The sequence below is a fragment of the Lithobates pipiens genome, unplaced genomic scaffold (assembly GCF_037356315.1).
Source record: "Lithobates pipiens isolate NorthernLeopardFrog02 unplaced genomic scaffold, aLitPip1_a1.2 Scaffold_30, whole genome shotgun sequence".
Lineage (NCBI taxonomy): Eukaryota > Metazoa > Chordata > Amphibia > Anura > Ranidae > Lithobates > Lithobates pipiens.
The window spans coordinates 42,942,321-42,964,567 of record NW_027507791.1 but is presented as its reverse complement, the minus strand read 5'-3'; the positions used below and the strand labels follow the sequence as shown (position 1 = coordinate 42,964,567).

General features: G+C 45.1%; 1 protein-coding gene and 2 non-coding genes across 3 annotated transcripts in view; all 3 read right to left on the bottom strand.

Moving 5' to 3' along the window:
* Nucleotides 1-331: 331 nt before the first annotated feature.
* The window catches only part of KHDC4 (KH domain containing 4, pre-mRNA splicing factor), a 28,124-nt gene continuing 6,208 nt past the window's right edge, over nt 332-22,247 (bottom strand). The window contains exons 8-15 of the mRNA XM_077464099.1: nt 22,112-22,247; nt 20,180-20,244; nt 17,290-17,337; nt 13,770-14,023; nt 10,987-11,133; nt 7,217-7,329; nt 5,530-5,621; nt 332-4,902 (exon numbers count right to left, since the gene is read on the bottom strand). Of these exons, the coding sequence (XP_077320225.1) occupies nt 4,703-4,902; nt 5,530-5,621; nt 7,217-7,329; nt 10,987-11,133; nt 13,770-14,023; nt 17,290-17,337; nt 20,180-20,244; nt 22,112-22,247 (1,055 nt within the window). The 3' untranslated portion in view covers nt 332-4,702. The remainder of the gene's footprint in view (nt 4,903-5,529; nt 5,622-7,216; nt 7,330-10,986; nt 11,134-13,769; nt 14,024-17,289; nt 17,338-20,179; nt 20,245-22,111) is intronic.
* LOC143950494 (small Cajal body-specific RNA 4) lies at nt 15,166-15,297 on the bottom strand. The gene has a single exon (XR_013265856.1).
* Nucleotides 18,276-18,406, bottom strand: LOC143950495 (small Cajal body-specific RNA 4). Its single transcript, XR_013265857.1, has one exon.

Genomic DNA, 22,247 nt, shown 5'->3' with positions numbered 1-22,247 from the left:
TAGCAAAAAAAATAAATAAAAAAAGTTAACTTGTAAAGAAATCTCAGAAAGAGGCTCGGTCCTTAAAACAAATAGAAAAATCACACACGGGATTTGCCAAGCATCAAAAAAAAAAAAAAAAAAAACGCATGTTGAAGCAGTAGGCACTTTGTGTATTAAGGTTAAAGCAAGTGTACATGAGCCCTTTGGAATGCCTCGCCTTCCTTGTGCCTACAGGACAGGAAGTGAAGAGAAATCTACTCAAAGGGACACACACAGGGCAAAACTGCCCCCCCCCCCCATTCTTTCAGGACATCACACAGAAAGCCAAGTAAGGTCACAGACACCATGCTGAATATTTATACATTTATTTACAATGAAAGTTCTCATATTTACAGCCAAAATTTTTTTTCAAGGTACAAAGCGTCGGCGGCAGGTGGTGAAATGTAGACACTGCGGGAGCCTGTTCTACTGTAACAAAATGTGGTCAGGAATCGGAGGCAATTTAGAACATCGAAAATATAAATAGCTGAAGGTTATGGCGGCTTAGGGCGCCAACATGCAGGGGGGTTGGTTGGTTTTATAGTGTTGAAAGAAAATTTGGCTGGACACAATGTGGGGCATTATGGGGAATACTGGGAGATACTAACAAGGTCTGTAAGGTTCTAGACTAGCCAATAGAAATAACGTAAGTGTACCGGTCACTGGATTAATATGTATGGTTGCCAGCAACGTCAATAAGCTAGTTGCGGTTTCAGTAAAAAGAATGGTCACCTTCATTGCACCCACTATGGTAAAAGCCTTGCTGGTATGGATCGAGAGTCAACAGATGCTGTCTCCATGCCCGTTCAAAAGGCAAAGAAACAGTTTTTTTGCAAAGCGGCCCCCAGTCACAGATACTAACCTTGCCAGCATGTGCCGCCTGGTGCTTTCATTGTACAAGGGAGCAGGCGACGACCTCCTTGAGTCTAGCACCCAACTGCCAAGTCCCAAGCACTGTCACATGACCAAAGTCCAACCACCAATGGAGATTTTCTGGAAGGAGCCGGCGGCAAAACCCTGCCAAGACCAGTACCAGTGTGTTGGGTGCCCTTTGCCAAAAGACGGTCCTTTGGCTCTGAATGGGTAAAGTGAGGTCTCTTTTTTTTTTTAAAAGAGACTGGACAAAGTGACTCACCCTCCAAAACACAAGGTGCAGTTGGTCACTTGAGTTCACTTTGGCTGATCCTACCCTTCGGAAAAGATCATGCGACTACTGCCTAGGCTTCTGGTCCGGTGATGTAGCAGTCCTATTAGTCTAGAGCAGGGGTCTCCAAATTTTCTAAAACAAAGGCCCTTCAGGCTTTAGGGTGGGCCAAACTGTGGAAAGTGCGAGTAGAAAAGTCCCATTTAAAAAATGTGGTTAGGAGGAAGAGTGCCCCCATCATTGGTATTGGTGGCAGGAACAGTGCACCATCTTTGAGGTCAGTGGGAGGAATGATGCCAGTGTCAGTAAAAAGAACGGTCCCTTATCGTTGGGGGTCAGTAGAAGGAATAGTGCCATCACAAGGCAGGACAAAGTTAAGCCAAGTGCCTCATCCAACCCTGAGGCCACAGTTGAGACCACTGGTCTAGAGGAGCGGTCTACAAAACTATGGCCGGTTTTTGCTTGCCTTTATCCAGTTGGGTCACTATTACTCCCACCGACAGCAAAAAATGGGACACTGTTCCTTCCCCAAATAACAAAAGATAAGGCACCATTAACTCCCACTGATTCCGGGGCAATTTCTAAAGGAGGGTAAACTGGCCCTTTGTTGTGAAAGTTTGGAGGCCACTGATTTAGAGCTACAAAATCTGTTTGTAGACAGCAATCCAATAAGCATCACAAACCTTCAGTAGTCAGCAAAAAAAACGAGACGACTGCCGACAAACAGTTAAAAGCAGAACTCCAGCTTTTCAAAACCCTGAAATACTTACATCGTTTTCCCCATGATCGCCGTTTAGTGCAAAAAGTATCCCGAGCATTGGACAAAACCCCTTGGGGGGGGAGGGGGATGTCCATGACAATCTAGGTTCAGATCAGGTGGGTTGGATTACGCTGGCCATCATTCAAACCCAGAAGACCGAGGACATCTAGTGGTGGAGATGGATTACTGCAAGTAACAGCTTCAGATTGAAGGCTGGTATTGCAGCAAAAGCCATCTTTTTTTCTGCTTTACATTTTTTAGGTGCCCTTTATAGCCCTAGCCTTAAATCTTTTTATCCTTCCCAGCCAAAAAAAATAAAAAATAAAAGTTTGCCCACACTGCAAGGGTAAATTGCTGTTTTTTTTGTCTAGGGGGGGGGGGGGGGGGGGGGGGGGCAGGAGTAAGGAGGTTTACTTAACTGATCCTCTCAGTCCCTGCGGCTCAGGTCCCCGCACCCACGGTCTTGAGCAGCGGCTGTTCCTGATGTCAAGCCCACAGACCTGCTCTGGACGTGACGGTACATCAGGAATAGGCCACCGCTGGATCACGGGGATGGGGGGGGGGGGGGGGAGCATTGTTTGCCACTGTAGCACGGTATTGGCCGAGTATAAGCTTTCTGGTCATAAATTAGGCAGTTTTCCCATGCAGTGGGGTCTGTGCCTGCAGTGCAAGGGTTAACCTTTTTTTCACCTGGGAGTTGGGTTTTAACATCCAACGATGGGTCCGATTTAACATGGGAGATGCAGATATTAAACAAAGGATTCCCTGGGTCTAGAGACATGTTTTAAGTAACCATGTGCCAATCTGACTGAGAAAAGACAAAATATTGTAGCATAAAATACCAAAAAACCAAACAGCCGGCTGTGACGAGTGTGGAAATATATTGGGCTCTGCTACATATACAACAAGCAGGCTGGTAATAGTAAGAAAACAAAGCTTCATTCACTTTTTCACCCCTTAACAATAAACTTAGAAAATGAGATAAAAATGGCCCTGAACAGAGAAGACTATAAATAAGGAAGGGGGGGGGGGGGGGTGCTGTGCTGCAGTCTGGGTAAATCAGTAGCCAAGGCGGTCATGGGCATTATTTAGCAGGATATCAGGTGGTTTGTTCTCCTCCTGGTGAACAATGGCAGACTAAGAACATCTCCATGCTCACCCCATGTGACCAGAAATTATTCCCCCCCCTCCCGATTGGCAGGTAAGCTGACAGAACAGCAGCAGAAACGAGCCAGCCACGGTAAATAGAGAAACCGCCATTCTCTCAACCAATCACCATAACCTGTGTGTGTATGAGGACCTGCTTCAGCCTACCTGTCTCCACCAAGAAACCACACCCTTTGCCCCACCCAATGAGGCGAAACACACACGGCCGTGGTTTGTTGGCGGAGATGTAGGCTGAAGCGGCCCGTCCATTAAGAGCGCATGGGCACTGCCCCCCCAATCCATCACCGCCTCCCCCATCAGCATGAATTCCAATCCGGAGGGGTGTTTTTTTTTTTTTGAACTGCCGATTAGGGACAGAGGCTCTAATAGGCCTCAATATAGGGTGGGCTTGGGACGCAGAGAGTGCGCTCCGATCCCACCCAGTTGTGTTACAACAGCAAATTAATATTCACGGTTGTAACACCGATTCTCCTCCCAGGCCAAACAAGAAGCGTGTTTTGAGACCCATCACTGGATTGGCTGAAAGGACACGCGATCCTATTGGATGCAGAGGGGAGGAGCTGGAAGCTGCCATGGAGGACTCGGAGCAGAGTCGCTGCCCGCCAAAATGGGGTATGTGCCGGACTGACCTGCAAACAGTGGGGGGGGGAGATGGGTGGTCCGCTGCTGAAGTGGATCCTTATACACAGGTTTTAGTGGCTGGTTGGAGAGATGCGGCGGTCTAGTGGTTTCGCATGGGGTAAGCAAGTAGAGGACTCTACTCTGCCATCGTTCACCAGCCTACATCTCCGCCAAGAAACTACGACCTCCGACAGGTTTCACCTCAGTGGATGGGGCGAAACACGTTGAAGGGCATGGTCTCTTGGTGGAGACTTTTAGGCTGTAGCAGGTGCTCATATACAGGTTAAGGTGGCTGGTTGGGAGAGGGCTGTGTCTCCATTTACTACGCACATTGCTCTGTATGGGCATATTGACAGCCTGCACCCCTTTCACCTGCGCATCGCGGGAATGGAACCACTGGCTTTGAGCAGCATTCCGAGCCCAGTCTCAGCCAGCAGCCATGTTCTGGCGACATGGGCTGCCCAAGCAACAAACACTGCTGCTACTCCACCCAAAACTGCAGCTATTTTCAGAACCAATGTCAAGCCAAACCAAATTTTCCTAAGAACTAGAACCAACATAAGGTGCTCTAAGCCCCGGCATTGTCAACAGTCCTACAAAAGGAGACCAGGTAAAAAAAAAATAATAATAATCTGGTGGCATCAGTGAAGGGCCCTCGTCCGGTGTCCTCCTGTAATCCATGTACGTTTTGGAAGGGGGCAAACAAAACAGCCCTTTTATAAAATGGAACGTTGTCTTTTTTTTTTTTTTAAAGTAAAAATGTCCGATTTAAATAAAGCTTTATAAAAATGGATCCCGTTTTTTGCATCCCTTCACCTGCTCTTGCTAATAAAGTTTGCTTAGAATAAAATAAAAAAATAAAAAAAATAAGCAACAAGCACAAGGTCTCAGGTGGGGTTGTGTACATGCCAAATTATTGCTACAAGTCACAGAGGTGTGTGTGTGTGTGGGGGGGCAAGGGGGTGGCTGGAATGCAAAACGGTAGAGTCCTAAGGGGCCATCCAGAAAGGCATCTGCTGTTTGGCTCGTTGCTGGTTTGCCGGGTACTGGTAGTTCACGTTCCAGCCTTGCGTGAAAGAGCCTGGACTCTTATGGGCGCCGTGCTCTTCTTCCTCGTCGGAAGAGTCCCCTGCGTATGCTACCAACCCGAAGGTCTTGTCGGGCGTCTTTACCTTTTTGGTGGGAGGTTCTGGAAGACAAAAAGGTGGGGGGCGGGGGAAACAAAAAAAAAAAAAAAAAAAAACTCCAAAAAAAAAAAGAGACAAGCGTCATCCGTTAATTTGTGAGAGAATTAAACACGTTAGTTGAACATCATTTGTATCAGGCACAAAAAGGTCACCCCAGGTCAGATGTCACAGGTCACCCACGGCACATCAGCACGCATCCGCAGTCATGGAAGAGAAGAGAAGGGAGAAGAAAAAAAAAAAAAAAGAAGACACAAAAAAATACAAAAATAAACAGTTAGACAAGACGCCGCAGACATGAATACCAGTATAAAGTCGATCCCCACCCTCTGTATTAATCACTTGCAGGGCGGTAGGGACTGTTTTATACAATGGCCTGGCTTCTAAGCCAAGGAATTTTAAAGAGTCCCTGTCGCCTCCACACCCCCGGGTGGAGCCACTTTGTGTGCTGTGCTAAAGTTTCAGCCGATTTGTTCCTGAAAAAAAAGCCAACCTGAGACTTTAGCCGAGCATACAAGGACGGCTGCCTTGAGTGCACATTAGGTCACAGGCACCTTTTAAAATAAATAACCGGAATGGGCCCACTCCCGACCTCTGATTGGATAAGTAGCAGCCGCTGGTGGAATACTCACCGTCCAAGCCCAAGGAGGACCGGGGTAATGACTGGTCTTCGCCATCTTTCTGCGTCGGTACTGGTAGTCCGGGTGGCGGGGGCATCAGCTGCCTGTGGAAACATTAGCAGGGTCAGTGGAGAACAGGCACATATACAAAAAGGTCCAACTATAAACCAAACAGCCAATGGGCTCTTTACTTCCTGCTTAGTCACCTACTCACTACCTTTGAAAAAAAATAAAAAAAAGCCAGTGTCGGTCCTGCCCATTTCTCTTCTCCTGTAACAGAAAACCACCCCTTCAGGATTGCCAACCGCCAGTAGATTTACTGACAGTATGTAAAAAAATTTTTTTGCAACTGCCAGTAAATATCAGGGGCTGATCATTTCATGCTGTGTTGACTTTTTAAAGTGGTTGTAAACCCTTACACACCACTTTGACCTACAGGTAAGCCTAGATTAAGGCTTACTTGTAGGTCCAAGAAATATCTCCGAAACCTACACACGGTTTAGGTGATATTTGCAAACGACAGGCACCGTACCAAGCATGCCGCTGCTAACGGCAATCATGCTGTTAGCGGCAGCTCCTGCACACATGCGCGAGGGGTTAAGTCATCGTGGCTCCGGCCAGTCACAGTGCCGGAGCCACGAAACCCGGAAGTCACTCCGGGTATCATGGCGGCGGAGGAGGATGACGAGGGTCGCTTCGGTGGGCTTCCATCTCAGGTAAGTTATTCATAATGAGCTAGCATGCTATGCATACTAGCTCATTATGCCTTTGCCTTGCAGGGTCTATTTTTATTTTTATTAAAGCTTTACTTCTTTCAAGTGTAAATCAAGCAAATTACTTTGCTATAGGTATGGTCAGTGTTTCCATATCATGTTTATACTGTTTAAATATTTACTGTGTTAGTTTTGGATAGGAGTTCTGTAATCTCAGGTTGTCAGTAAATTAATATTTTTATTATTAATAGTAAAATATTATTATTATTATTATTAATAATAAAACAAGAATATTAATAGTAATTTAATAATAGTAATTTAATAATAATAATAAAATAGTAAATTAATAAAATAATAATAATAATAATAAAAGAATAATAATTATAATAATATTATTATTAATATGCTCCGCCAGTAAATTTTCCTTGTTTTGTCAGTTAAAAAAAAAAAAAAAAAAAACGCTGCAGGAAGTTGCAACTCTGCTCCCCTTTATATTATGTTTATGAGATAAAAGGCGAGGGTGTTCTGTAGTATAGTAGAAGACAATGTGGCAAGACTGACAACACTGTGTGGGATGACAGTGCAACAGAGGCAGAGTTGTCAGCTCAAAAACAGGAAGTTAAGAGCTCACTGGATGCCTGGCAGATCAACAGGAGGTTTTCAGTAATCCATGGGGGAGGGGGTCAGAATGTGCCGTCAGTGTCAATGGACACAGTAGCAGGACTCGGGAGCGTTCCTGCACGGGTGTCCCCTTGGAATGCGGGTCTCTGAGGGGGGCACTCCTTGCGGGGAGGAGCCAGAAGCACTGCTGGGGGACCCAAGAAAAGGAGGCTCGGGCCTACTCTGCAAAATCCTCGCACAGAGGAAGTATAACATGTTTAAAAAAAAAAAAAAAATACATTAAAAAAAAATAATAATTACAATCACATTAAGGTCCTCTAGTCTACACAATTTCTACCGCATTGCTGAACGCGTTCTTCTCTCACCTGTCCCTCTCACGATCCTTGCCGCCGGTTGCTTCGACTTTGGCTGCTGGAGCGTCCGCCTTGCTCTGGGCCGGGAAGCCTGTACCTAAATTAGTCATATGAATGGGTCCATGCTATGAGCAGAAAAATACACAGCGGCATTAGCAAAATCTAAAGGTCGAGTCACAGTCTTCTCCTCACCTTCAACTGACTTTCCCTGCCCAAAGAGGGGGGCGCAACTTCTATACCCCCCCCCCCCTCCGCAGTGAAGAGCTATTACCCCCCCAAACCCCACCCCCAAAATACCCTCCCCCTCCAGAGAGGGCCGCCTCTGTATATACCCACATTACAAAGATTACATCATTTCCAGGGCTTCTTCGCTCCTCTGCAAATTAATAATTAAGGGCAGACAGAAAAATAAGGCGAGAGGCATTTCTAATAAAAGAAGCAGCGTTATTAAGACAGACCACCTGTGAAAGAAACTTTTGACTTCAATACACATGTGTATCACCTTTTATGTTGTTTAAGATGGAGCAGGGAAGGGTTAAAACCCCTATTTTTTTGCCACCTGTGGTGTCCCCACTGCTGAGATTTGCCCTCCATCTGACCTGGTGACACCAGGACAGAAAACTAAAAAAAAAAAAAAAAACACACACACACACCACCTAATAATTTTCAGATGTCACTGGGATAAGTAATAACTATCCAACTACTGATGCTTAACTAAAATGAACCGCCACATTCTTTCCTGAAGAAGCCATATGGCGAAACATGTAGAGGAAAAAAAAAAAAAACCAAAAAAAAAAAAACCCATACATACAGGACTTGTCACATGCCCTATTCCTATAACAAGGATGTTTACATTCCTTGTAATAGGAATAAAAGTGATAAATTTAAATTAAAAAAAAAGTGTCCCCATCCCCCTATGCTCACACTGCAGTTCCTCTTTAACCACTTCCCGACCAGCGCACGACAATGTATGTCGACAGAATGGCACGGGCAGGCATATTGGCGTACAGGTACGTCCAATCTTCAATGCCGCCCTGCCATCGGGAGCGCGCCGGTGGCGGCGTGCTCCCTCGCTGGTCGGGACCCCTGTGAGTCCGGTCGCGGGACCCGCGGACTCGATCGCCGCGGGCATACCCGCGATCGTCTCACGGGACGGCTGAATGGAGGAAATGCCGTGTAAACAGCATTTCTCCATTCTGCCTAGCAACTAGTGACGCTGATCTCTGCTCCATGTGATTGGAGCAGAGATCAGTGTTCACTAAATGAAAGCCCAACCCCCCCACAGTTAGTAACACATCCCTAGGAACACTTAACACCTACACTGCCACCCACTGGTTAACCCTTTCACTGCCAGTGTCATTTACACAGGAATCAGTGCATTTATATAGCAGTGATTACTGTATAAATGACAATGGACCCAAAAATGTGTCAAAAATGTCCGATGGGTCCCCCACAAAAAAAAAAAATTTAATAAATAAATCGCTGATCGCCTCCATTACTAGTAAAAAAATAAATTAAAATTAATAAAAATGCTATAAAACTATCCCCTATTTTGTAGACGCTATAACTTTTGCGCAAACCAATCAATAATTGCTTATTGCGATTTTTTTTACCAAAAATATGTAGAAGAATACGTATCGGCCTAAACTGAGGGAATTTTTTTTTTTTTTTTAATATATTTTTGGGGGATATTTATTATAACAAAAAGTAAAAAAAAATGCGTTTTTTCAAAATTGTCGCTCTATTTTTTGTTTATAGCACAAAAAATAAAAACCGCAGAGGTGATCAAATACCACCAAAAGAAAGCTCTATTTGTGTGAAAAAAAAAAAAAAAAAACACGTCAATTTTGTTTGGGAGCCACGTCGCACGACCGCGCAATTGTCAGTTAAAGCGACGCAGTGCCGAATCGCAAAAAGCGGTCTGGTCTTTGACCAGCAAAATGGTCCGGTCTGAAAGTGGTTAATTACCAAAAAAGTTTTCACACTTTTAGAGCGAGACATGTTCGGTATAACACCTTACCAAAAAAATAAATAAATAAAAAAAAAAAAAGAAGGGGGTAAATTTTTTTTGGTTTTTATATATATAAAAAAATAAAAATTTACCATTATATATCTATATAATATATAAAGTAACACACAATGATTTTTATATGTAGGAGAGGCGTGCCAGAATTGAATCGGTATGGAAGTGGTTAATCACCAATCTGTGCGCAGAGTATCACACCATTGACCCTGGCTGAGGCCAGATAAAGTCTTGTGATAGGCCAGATGTAGTCCATGGGCTGTAGTTTGGAGACCCCCCCCAGCCTAGAGAATATATATACCCAACACAAGTCAAAGTGTCACGCTGTGCTCCACATTCATTAAATCCAGTAAGTTAGTGCAACCAATCATGATATATATAATACATTTGCTTGATTTAATCTCCAGCACTCTCCAGAGAGCACACAAGGGAGCTCGCCAGGCTTATCCAATATTTATACACGGATAAGTAAAGCTTGCCATTCATGCCCCAACTTCACCACAAGGTGTCACTACAGCAGAAATATCTGTCCGGGGGAAAGAATTAGAATAAGGCGGTTTCTGTTCACATTCTATTCGCATAACATGCGATCCTGCAAGCCTTCTCAAAAAAGCAGCCGTGCAGGGCCGCTGTGGTTTTAAAGTGTTCTGTGCATTTATTTTTTTTTTTTTCAGTGCCGTTCACGTGCAATTTTCAGTGACAAATTTGCACCTCAACCGGTGAATGGAAACCTGCACCAGACTGTGGAGAAACCGGCACTGCATACATGTGACTGGAGACTAAGGGAATCTCAGTATATGGGTGAGGCAGAATTATACAATACATGAACGTCGTGTAGTAAAATCGCCGGGTGTTCTCTAAACTTGGTACTATGAATCTTTGAGAAATCAGCAATGCCTTTTTTTGGTTGTCTGAATACAGTATGAACATGCATGTTTACCAGCCATCAAAAAAAGAAAACCAAGCACAAAACAACCAAAAAAAAAAAAAAAACCAACAAACAAAGAAAAAACAAACACACAAACACAAACAAACACACAAACACACAACAAACACACAAACAAACACAACAAACACACAAACAAACACAACAAACACACAAACAAACACAACAAACACACAAACAAACACACAAACAAACACAACAAACACACAAACAAACACAACAAACACACAAACAAACACAACAAACACACAAACAAACACAACAAACACACAAACAAACACAACAAACACACAAACAAACACAACAAACACACAAACAAACACAACAAACACACAAACAAACACAACAAACACACAAACAAACACAACAAACACACAAACAAACACAACAAACACAACAAACACAACAAACACAACAAACACACAAACACAACAAACACACACACAAACAACAAACAAAAACAACAAACAAAAACAACAAACAAAAACAACAAACAAAAACAACAAACAAAAACAACAAACAAAAACAACAAACAAAAACAACAAACAAAAACAACAAACAAAAACAACAAACAAAAACAACAAACAAAAACAACAAACAAAAACAACAAACAAAAACAAGCCCCCTCAGCCTGCGTTCTAGGCTTATTAAGCTAAAATCTGGGCCAATTAGCATATTGGTGTACAGCCAAGCACACTATCCCCTATATTCAGAGTTTATAGCTCTGGACCCCTCAGTGAAATAGAATACTAAAACAAAGTGGTGTGCTCATCTAGAATGAACCCCCGGGTGTATATAGAGAAGTTATAGCACCTGGTATCCCAACAGTCTGGCATCTTGCTCCTCTGGCAGCTCCTCCAAGAATCTCCTCTTCTGACACTGGGGGGCGCTCTGTGGTGGTTGAGGTGCCGTTGACGGTTTTACTGCGCCAGGAGGCATGTAAGGTGAAGTCAATGGTGCCTGCATGGAGGAAACACAGTGGTGATGTTGGGATTCCATTAGTTAACCGGACATAGGACAATACAACTCTATAAAGATTGAATTGAACAGGTAATAAGAGGGGGAAATCCAACCAGTGGAAAATAATAATGAGTGCCTCTTACTTAAAAGAGTCATATTTGTAAAAATGTAAAGTCAGCTACAAAAAAACAGTATCTGGTGACTTTTGAACAGTCGCCTATTCCAGGATCCAGCGCTGTGCTCAATCAAGCCGTTTTGTGCCACCCATTTTTGGTCCCTGGCATCTTAATTGTGGGCACCAGGCTGTGACAGCTTGGATGCCCGCTGCACATGAGCCAGCCGCGGTGTATTGTGAACAGTCTCAGTCTTCTGGGAACTGCGATGTGTCCCAGAAGATTGCAGGGAGGGAGGGGGGGTTTGGAGAACTTATGCTGGGAGCAGGTATCTGTCAAAACTCAGCAGAGGAGGACGACACCTTCTAGCAGAACTCCCCCTTTTGGGTGAAGCTCCACCTTAAAGTGGTTGTATACCCTGTACAACCCCTTTTACCTACAGATAAAGCCTATATTAAGGCTTACCTGTAGGTGCTTGAAATATCTCGTAAACCTCCACGGTTTAGGAGATCGTTACAATAAAGCCGTGCACCGATGTCTATGGAGCATGCACACTTTAGAATGCTTAAAGCGGGAGTCCGCAGTTTAAAAAAAAAAAAAAAAAAGACAGCAGATACAAATACTGCAGCTGCTGACTTTTAAAATAATGATACTCTTTCGATCGTCTCTCGGGTGCTGCCGCCGCCATCTTGGGTGTGGGAATCGGGAAGTGGAGCCTTGCAGCTTCATTTCCCGGTTCCCTACTGCGCATTCGCGAGTCGCGCAATAAGGGTGGTCCCCGCTGTCTCTGGGATCCGTGTGTTTCCCAGAGACAGCGGGGGACCTTCAGAAAGGGGCGTAATCTACGCCCCTTTCCACAGATAGCTATGCCGGAAGTGGGTACTGTACAGGTATCTGCACCCCCCTCCCCCTGAAAGGTGCCAATTGTGGCGCCGGAGGGGGGGGGGGGGGTTTCCAATGAGCGGAAGGTCCACTTTAGGGTATCTGCCCCCCCTCTATTTTTTTTTTTTTAACCTCAGCTTGCCATTGGTCATCTGTCCAATTCAGATACTCGCCCACCTAACAGATCCATCGTTATCCAGCTGGGATTACCTAGCAAGGTTTAAAAAAAGAAAGTCCAACCTATGTGTGTGATTATAGGTATTACATTGTATATCCCTGTATGTAGCAGTCATTTAGATGCCAATCTAATACGGTCGTTTTTAAATTAATTGATGCCCCCTGAGACCACCGCCTGTGGAAGGGAATTCCACATCATTGTTGCTCTTACCGTAAAGAACCCTCTATGCCAGTGATGGTGAACCTTGGCATCCCAGATGTTTTGGAACTACATTTCTCATGATGCCCATGCACTCTGCAGTGTAGTTGAGCATCATAGGAAATGTAGTTCCAAAACATCTGGGATGCCAAGGTTCACCATCACCGCCCTATGCAGTTTAAGGTTAAACCGCTTTTCTTCCAATTTTAGCGAATGGTCGCGTGTCTTTATGTTCCCTTGCATGGAAAAGTTTTCTCCCTATTGTGGGGTCACCAGTCCGGTATTTGTATATTGAAATCATATCCCCTCTCAAGCAAATAAGTTCAGAGCTCGCAACCTTCCCTCATAACTAATATCCTCCTTTATTAGCTTTGTTGCCCTTCTCTGGACTCTCTCCAGTTCCAGCACATCCTTCCCGAGGACTGGTGCCCAGAACTGGACAGCATACTCCAAGATTCGCTTCTGTTTTGCCACTACTCGGTCCCGCGCCACCATTTTTTTCTTTGACATCAGTAGGCGCCAGCTTTTCCAGGTTCAGCTGGCTGGCCTACTGACTACAAGCTGCTATATGCCCGCCCCTTCTCTTTACTGAAGGAAAATACCTCCTGAGATATGCGATGTGCATATCCCAGGAGACAATGGGTGCACAGAGCACGTCATTGGCCTAGCTGAATTACATACACCTGGGGCGGCTCGAACATAAAAGGTAAAAATAAAGCCCCATACACACCATCAGATTTTCTGCCGATTTTTTCCTTCAGGTTTACCAAAAACCATATAATATGAGGTCAAACCCTAGGCCTTTCAATTTGTATGCAATCAGGCCGGCCCTCACACTACATTGTTTTGGTAAATCTGAAGACAAAAATCAGCAGAAAATCTGATAAGTGTGTATGGGGCTTAAATCTGGAGGAGTGAATATCTGCTTTAACAGGTCTGGGGTTTCACATAAAGAGCCCTTCTGTAGGGCTTAGTTATACCAGCTGGTCGGGCCTCATCCAATAATGAACCATGCTGACAAATCCTGACATTACAGGTGCAGAACTCTGGTTAGGATAGGCAGAGCGGCAAACGTTTGATGCTGACTGGGGTTTAGCAATCACTACAATTTTATTGGTGCACCCCCTCCCCCCCCCCCCCCCCCCCCCCCCAGGCCTATTACAACAGACGTTGCTCCAAAAAGCAAGGTCCACTTGCTGTGGCCTTACTTTGGAGTGCAAGGTCTATTTTTAACGATTCACGATCCAGTCTACAATGGCACTTACAGGAATGGTGGTGACCGGAGGCTGTGGGATTGGATACTGCGTTTGCCCTGCGGGCACTGGAGCTGGCAAGGTGGGAACAACTGAAGGCAACGGGTGTATAGGGGTGCCCATCGGTGGCGGAACCACATAAGGAACCTGGACCGGCTGTTGAGGCGGTAACGCTGGCACCACAGGAAATCCAGTCTGGTAGCCATTGGTTGGGTAGTAGGGCTGCTGCAAAGCTACTGCGCCCATTGTCGGAACCTGCGTGTATCCTGGAATAAAAAAAAACAAGTTAGAAAATGAAAGGGCTGTAAAGCAAGGAGCTACGGCAAAACAAATGTAAAGCTGAAAACATTTTTTTTTTTTTAAAGCGGGAGTCCGCCGTTTTTTTTTTTTAAAAGCCAGCAGCTACAAATACAGCAGCTGCTGACTTTTAAAATAAGGACACTTAGCCGCCCAGTGCGCCCGCGATGTCGGCACCCGAAGCCGATCTCTCGATCGTCTCTCGGGTACTGCCGCCGCCATCTTGGGTATGGGAATCAGGAAGTGGAGCCTTTCGGCTTCATTTCCCGGTTCCCTACTGCACATGCGTGAGTCGCGCTGCGCACTAAGGATGGACCCGCTGCCTCTGGGATCTGTGCGCTTCCCAGCAGGCAGCGGGGGACTTTCGGAAAGGGCCGTAGATCTACGCCCCTTTCTGGAGAGAGATATCCCGGAAGTGGGTGCAGATACCTGTACTGTACAGGTATCTGCACCCCCCTCCCCCCTGAAAGGTGTCAATTGTGGCGCTGGAGGGGGGGGGGGGATTCCAATGAGCGGAAGGTCCACTTTAGGGTGGACCTCCGCTTTAACTTTAGGCAAACCATTGAAATGAACAAATGTGATGTATTTTGCACCTGCCAAAAGGTTTATTTTGATTTGGCAGTTTTGTAATCCAAGACCTGCCAGAACATACAGCCAGGTCCTGCAACCCACCTCCTTATACCATGCATGCCCCCCAGTCTTTGAGAATAGCGCTGGATCAATCACAGAGACTGGCAGATGCAGACAGCACAAAGCAAGGTCGTCTCAGTGTTGCTGCGCAGATTCCGAGGGAGGGGGGTCTCCCGATACCCGACCTGGAAAAGCACATGGGCAGCTGGGAGTAGGATCGAAGCTGCAGAAGGGAAGCCTGTCAAATGAAATTTGCTAAATGGAGGAGGTACAGAGATGGCATCATCAGCGAGTTATTGCTCATTTGTTATTGAATTGGTTCTCTCCAAGCTCTACTGCTTTGCTTGGGGGGGGGGGGGGGGGGTTCTTACCGGGATCAAACCAAATTCCACTCTGTGGAAAAATATAGAAGCCTTGATTGGGGCTCTATCCTATTAATCTGCTCAAATCTGTAGTCTCCAGTGAAGTATGGCGTGTTGATGGATGTAGGGCGGTGCAGTCAGCCTGCAAAGTGTCTTATTAGCTGGGCTGCTCTCTGTCCGCCCTGTTCATATAGGAGGGCAGTATCAGCCAAGGCCTCACTGCACAGACTCTGCTTTCTTCACCCTCCACATGTTCAGACATAAGAGAATCTGTCATATTACCCTTTGGGAGACAAACGACAGTCTATCGGTGCAGGACCACTCACCTTCCCGCTACCCCTCTGGGTGCAGACAACCTGGACAATTGCTTACCCCTGAGCGGAGATTGCCATTATGCAGCCCCCCACTCTAAGATGTAACAAAAGCTGGGGCGCTTCATCCTGTGCATGCATGCCGCGGCAACAATTCCTGTGGGGAGCTATACCCCGCAGGACTGTCATGTGTACAGCTTTACATAAATAAAATCAGGGTCACAGTTCCGCCTTTTTTTTTTTTTTTTTTTTTTTTTTTTTTGTTGTTTTAAAGTCAGCAGCTACAAATACTGTAGCTGCTGACTTTTAAAATATGGACACTTACCTGTCCAGAGCTCCTGCGATGTCGGCACATGAAGCCGATCTGTCCCTCAGCTCTTGCCGCCACTATCTTGCGGCTTCACTTCCTGGTTCCCTACTGCACATGCGCAACTAGCTCTGCGCGTTCCCACTGGTCCCTGCCGTCTCCTGGGACCTGTGTGTCTCACAGAAGACAGCGGGGGGAGTGGAAGTGCCGCAGATACCCGCGGGTGGCGTGGGTATATGCCCGGAAGCGGGAGCAAAATACCTGTATTAGACAGGCATCTGCTCCCCCCTGAAAGGTGTCAAATGTGACACGGGGGGGGGAATCCGAAAAGCACAAGTTAAATTTTTGGGTGGAACTCTGCTTTAATCTGTTGGCGCCGACAGCAAGCATACATGTGGCCCTGTGTAAACCTCTTACGGTGCACACTTCCTGCAGGGTAGTTGGTGGGGACCAGAAAGCGCCTGATGCATACTTGTGATTGGAAGCTTTCCTATCATGTGACCGCTGTGACATCCAATCACAGCGGTCACATGACTTGAATGCCTGCCTCTGGGCTTTTAGAATTGTTAAAGGGCGGAAAGACGGTTAGTGCCATGGTGTTAAATGAGTTGTAAACCATCAGAGCCCCCCGCCCCTTTTCTTGCCTGAACCCAATCGTTCCAGCTATGAGCACAAGCCAAGCAGCTCCAGCCACTGTCTTGGGTCCTCATTGGATAGATTGGTAGCAGCAGGAGCCATTGACAGTGACACAGAAGCCGGGGGCCGAGTCCTGCTGTCTGCGTTTAGACACAGTAGGACTCGGGCAGCGCCATAGAAATTTGCTCTCCGTGGGGGCGCCAAAGGAGGAGGAGCCAGGAGCGCCAACGGGGGACCCCAGAAAAGGAGGATCTGGACAGGCAAGTATAACTTTTTTTTTTTAAATAACCCCTTTACAATCACCAAGTATAATCCAAGCTGGATGCTTTCAGAAGAAATACTAAGAAGCTCAGAGCAGGGCCACCCAGTGAAAATATGCAGAGACTAGTAAACATTGGATCAGGTCTGTGGCACTCAGGGTGGCATTGGACTTCCTTCAAAAGGACAACTTGTAGGAAAGGAGGACTGCGGAATGTTAGATCGCCGGCACCATGGTCAAATGCAGCAGGACATCAGCTTTAAGACATCGGTGTGTGCAGCACACTTCACATGCTACCACCTCATGAGTAAGGCGCTATGGTGGAAAACACGTCGACTGAGCTGCACAATAAAGCGGATGTCCCGCTACATTTGACTCCGGTTCTTTAGCAGACTGCAATCCGTACCTGCGCACCAGTCCTCCAGCCACAGGTACAGAATGATGGAGGTCATATCACTGTCATTTGTTCTCAACTGTGGAAAGTTCACCGTGCCACAGACACCATTCAACATTTTTCCTTCGCATAAACAAAAAGTTCTAAAGTGCAAGAAGGCAATGCAGCAGAGAAGTTTTCTTAAACAGAAAAGATCTGCAAATGTTCCTTGGAAATCTATAATAGAAAGGCTGAGGGAATTCATGAAAAGATGCCAAGTGCCTGGCATTCCACAGATAAGTGCCGGGTGTCAGGGTCAGGTTACTGCAGGAAGCAGATTAGGAGAAGGCAACCTACCGGGAATGGCTGAAGTCGAGCTGATCTGAGTCACAAATCGGCGTGTACCTGGAGAAACACTCAGAATTAATAATTCAGTTTTATAAACAGACTACAAAAAAAAGAAGACACAGTTCTGACTCCACCTGCTCCTCCACCACATTTAGCCTCATCTGGCTTGTCAGAGCAAAAACACCCAGTATATAAAAGAACAGGATCTTTTTTTTTGGCGGTTAACACACACACTAATATGGTCTGTAGTAATGCAATGACATTCACCCCTTCCTACAATTGAATACCTGGTTGATCCTGCCTGCGCCTCTCTTCGACAGTAAACTGACCACGCTAATGATGCCTGCCAATCTATAACAGCATGGTTACTTTTCTTCCTGTGCCATGGCATTGACTGTATAGGTGCATAGTGCAAGAGCCCAGCTTGCCAAAGCTCTGTGGAAAGCCTCGCCTCCCCGACTCTCCTCCCCGCCCATGCCTCCTGCAGCCACGCCTCCCCTCCTGCCTACAGCTGCACCTCTCGCCCATGCCTCCCCTCCCCAGCTCTCCAGTCGCTCTTCCCCGCCGATTGCCCCCTCCCGCCGATCCTCCCTGCCCACTGCTCCCCTCCCTCCCACCCCTCTTGCCTCCAGCTGCTCCTCCCCGCCGATGCCTCCCATCTCTCCCACCCACCCCTCCTGCCTCCTACTGCTCCTCCCCACCCATGCCTCCACTCCCATCTCTCCCACACACCCCTCCCTCCAGCTGCTCCTCCCCACCCATCCCTTCTGACTCCAGCTGCTCCTCCCCACCCACCTCCTCTCGCCTCCAGCTGCTCCTCCCTGCCCATGCCTCCCCTCTCATCTCTCCCACCACCCACCCCTCCCTTCCCATCTCTCCAGCCGCTCTTCCCCGCCCACGCCTCCCAGCGCTCCAACTGCTTGATTATTCGAGCTCCTTTGAAAAAAAAAAAAAAAAAAAAAAAAAAAAAAAAAAAAAAGGAGGCATGTTATGATGGATGTCGGATGGTGCAATAAGCCCCGACAGTATCTTGTCGTCTCGGCTGCTCTCTGACCAACCAGTTCATATAGGAGGGCAGTATCAGCAGAAGCTCACTTCACAGACCCTGCTTTCTTCACCCTCCAGTTCACCATTAAAGAGGACCAGTCACAAGTGGATTCGTGCATGGAATCTGGTCAATCCTAAAATGGTTAACAGTGATTGTGTGTACTAAAAGATTGACACCACTTACTGCGTAACAGAGGAGAAAAATAAAAATACAAACACACACAAAAACAAAAATGCGCTTTTCCTATCAAACCAATCATTGTGAAAAATCATGGCTACCTTTTCCAAACCTAAATCTTTAATCATATCCACATAAAACAGACAAGATGTGAAGCAGTGCTGTGAATATCATGATCTTATCACTCCTTATGTGCTAAAACTTAACAGATTTCTAAAATACAGCAAACAATTATCCCAAGTATTCCAAGTCCAAATAGCTCCCGAGTCCACTATAATCTTTTTTTGCAGCACAGTACAGCACTCTGCTAGGACCACAGAACTCCCAAGAGAGACCGCTTCCAGCCCTGCAACCGACAAGTATGGGCTGCAGCTCGTCAAGACAAATAATAAACCAACCATTCACTCTTTGAGCACTGTGATGGGGACACTTCTAGAGTAAAAGGAGAACATATCACCTGCCATGTGATACATCTCCCAATCAGCCACTCCTCCATATTTACCATATATTACCGACTTTTTGTTCAAGGCTCTGATGAAGAGGGAACCTCTCGAAACGAGTTGGCCTACCATTCAGCATTTGCCTTTGCATGGGCATTTTTTTTTTTTAATGAACATTTTGTAACCTGGCTTTTATGAATACGTAGCAATTTCTTTGTACTCATCTATTTTGTTTAAGAATAAACTTTCATCATTGTTTGATTCATGCATTAGATCACGCACCTTTTCCATCCTTCCTTTTCACTCAGCACCTGTTTTCAGCAACTCCCCGGTGTTATTTGGACTTTTTGTGGATGGGATAATTGTTGTTTGATGCATTTTAAAATATCTGTTGATTTTATTAGCACATAAAAAGGAGTGATATCTAAAGCAACCAATTATCCCATTCACAAAAAGGCCAAATAGCACCGGGGTGTTACCGAACACAGGTGCCATTTGGACTTGGAACTTTTTGTGGATGGGACAATTGTTATTTTGTGCATTTTAGAAATCAGTTACGTTTATTAGCACATGAGGAGTGATAAGATCATGGATATTCACAGCACTGCCTCACCTCTTTTCTTTGATGTGAATAGGATACACGAGTCCTAAATGGTTGTCAACAGGATGGGCTTTACTCATAAAATGATGCGCTTTTAGTTTAATAAGCAATTTATTTTTACCAAGAGCAACTGCCTGGGCTCATAGTTCTAAGAGCACATCATCTCCCAGTCACTGTGTGTGCATAACGCCAGGAGCTGCCGAAGGCAAGAATGGGGTTTGGGGGGGGGGGGGGGGGGAAGGAGTCGGGGACACCACAACTAAAGGCTGAACGTACATATAACCCTTTCCTACTGGTACAGTAAAATAAAGTTTATGCGGTACAGAGAAAAAAAACTAAAAAAATTATAAAGTCTACTGCTATCCAAAAGCCATAAAAAAAAAAAAGAAAGAAAAAAAAAAAAAAAAACACAATTGGGAAGAGTGCAAAATTTGGTGCAGATGTGAATAGTAGCCGGCTTCTAACTTTGGCTTGTTCAATGAAACTGACAATAAAATTGGAAAGCCGATTGGCTACCATGCACAGCTTCACCAGAGTTTGCACAGTTTTAGTAAATAAACCAAGGGAAAAAAAAAAATAAAAAAAAAAAAAAATTTAAACCCCCCCCCCCCCCCCCCCCACACACAATGACACTTACTGTCTGTAGGAGATTCTCACAGAGTTTCTTAGCAGCTGCCAGTCCTTCAGGCTTTGGATGGCTGTTGAGACAAGAGGGAAAAAAAATTAAATATATACATATAATTTTTATGAAGTGTAAAATTTATATATATATATATATATATATATATATATATATATATATATATATATATATATATATATATATATATATATATATATATATATATATATATATATTATATATATTATACACACACACACACATATACACACAAAAAAAAAAAAAAAAAAAAAAAAAAAAAAAAAAAAAGAAGCTCTTCCTTTCTACACTCCTGTTACGTAGCCACATAGCTGTAAATATACAGTGCACGTTCCTTTATCTGTCTGTCCCCCTGACCATGTTAATTATTGCTGCTGAGTCACGTGACTGCAGTGTTAGAAAAAGGTAGTCTTTTTTTTTAAATTGAAAAAAACCTCACTTATTGTTACTGGCAGCCTGAACCGGAAGGGGTACATGTAAAGTGACAAACCCTTTGCAGAGATCTCCAAAACTACAGCCCTCCAGCTGTTGCAGAACTACACATCCCAAGAGGAACTGTAAACCTGACATTCACAGAAAAGAAGGGAATTGTAGTTCCTGAACAACTGGAGGGCCATAGTTTGGAGACCCCTGCGTTAAAAAGGTTAAAAAGCTCAAGGCTTTATAACCATTTTAATGTCACGATTATAAGAGCTTCTTTGATGGATGTAGTATGGTGCAATAAGGCCGGACAGGATCTTGTTGTCTCGGCTGCTCTTTGACCAACCAAGTTTATATAGGAGGGCAGTATCAGCAGAAGCTCACTTCACAGACCCTGCTTTCTTCACCCTCCAGTTCATCATTAAAGAGGACCAGTCACAAGTGGATTCATGTTTGGAATCCGGTCTGTCCTAAAATGGTTAACAGTGATTGCGTGTACTAGAAAGATTGACACCACTTACTGCGCCACAGGAAAAAAAAAAGAAGAAAAAAAAATGTATATGTAGAGATAGGTGTATGTATGTATGCGTGTATGTTATGTATATATCTCCATCAACGTTCTATATCTCTCTCTCCCCAAAACAATTTTTTTCCTGCAAATAGAGATCTCTTTTGGTGGCATTTTATTTTTTGATAGATAAATAAATAAATTATATATATATATATATAATTTTATTACACACACTTTTTTTTCTTTGTTGGTTACAAAACTTCTTCACTGATGAGGCACTTATATGTGGCACTGATAGGCATCCCTAGTGAGCATCCTCGGTGGGTCTGCACTGATAATGTGTCGATTATCAGCACAGACCACCACCTATCAGGAGCAGCTGATCAGCTTGCCTCTACTCACGCCTTGTCAAAGTGAATAGAGCAGTGGTCACCAACCCTGTCCTCAGGGCCCACTAACAGGCCAGGTATTATGTATTACCTTGAGAAGCTGCAAACTACAAAACTGCAGTCACTGAGCAGCAAATGATATCACCTGTGATGCATTTCAGTTATCTCGCAAACCTGGCCTGTTAGTGGGCCCTGACAGGGCTGATGACCACTGGAATAGAGGATAAGCCGTTAAACGGCACTTCCTGGTTGCCATGTGATGAGCTGTCCAATCACAGCGCATCACATGGTAAAGAGCCACCATAGGCTCTTTACCAAGATCAGAGATGCGGTGTTTCAGACTGACACTACCGATCGCCGCGCTACACACTCCCACAAAACGCAGCTTATCCTGCTGGACATCATATGGCGTCAAGTCAGGATAATTACAACCACTTTGCAACCATCATTATGCTATACAACAGGCAGTGGTTAAAGTGGCACTGTGCTGAACAGAAAAAAAAATGCCCTGGTAGTGAAGAGGTAGTAAAATCTTTGGGTGGTTACTCTTGAGCGACAAGAGGTGTAAACTCAGAGCCACGCACCTGATATAAATGTACATGGGCTCGAAGGCTTCTCGACCAGACGCGGGCTCGATACAGCCAGAACCCTTTCCTCTGAGGAACACCTTGGCTCCAGTCTCCGCCTGGATGTGCTGGAGATAAGAACAGCCGGGTCCTT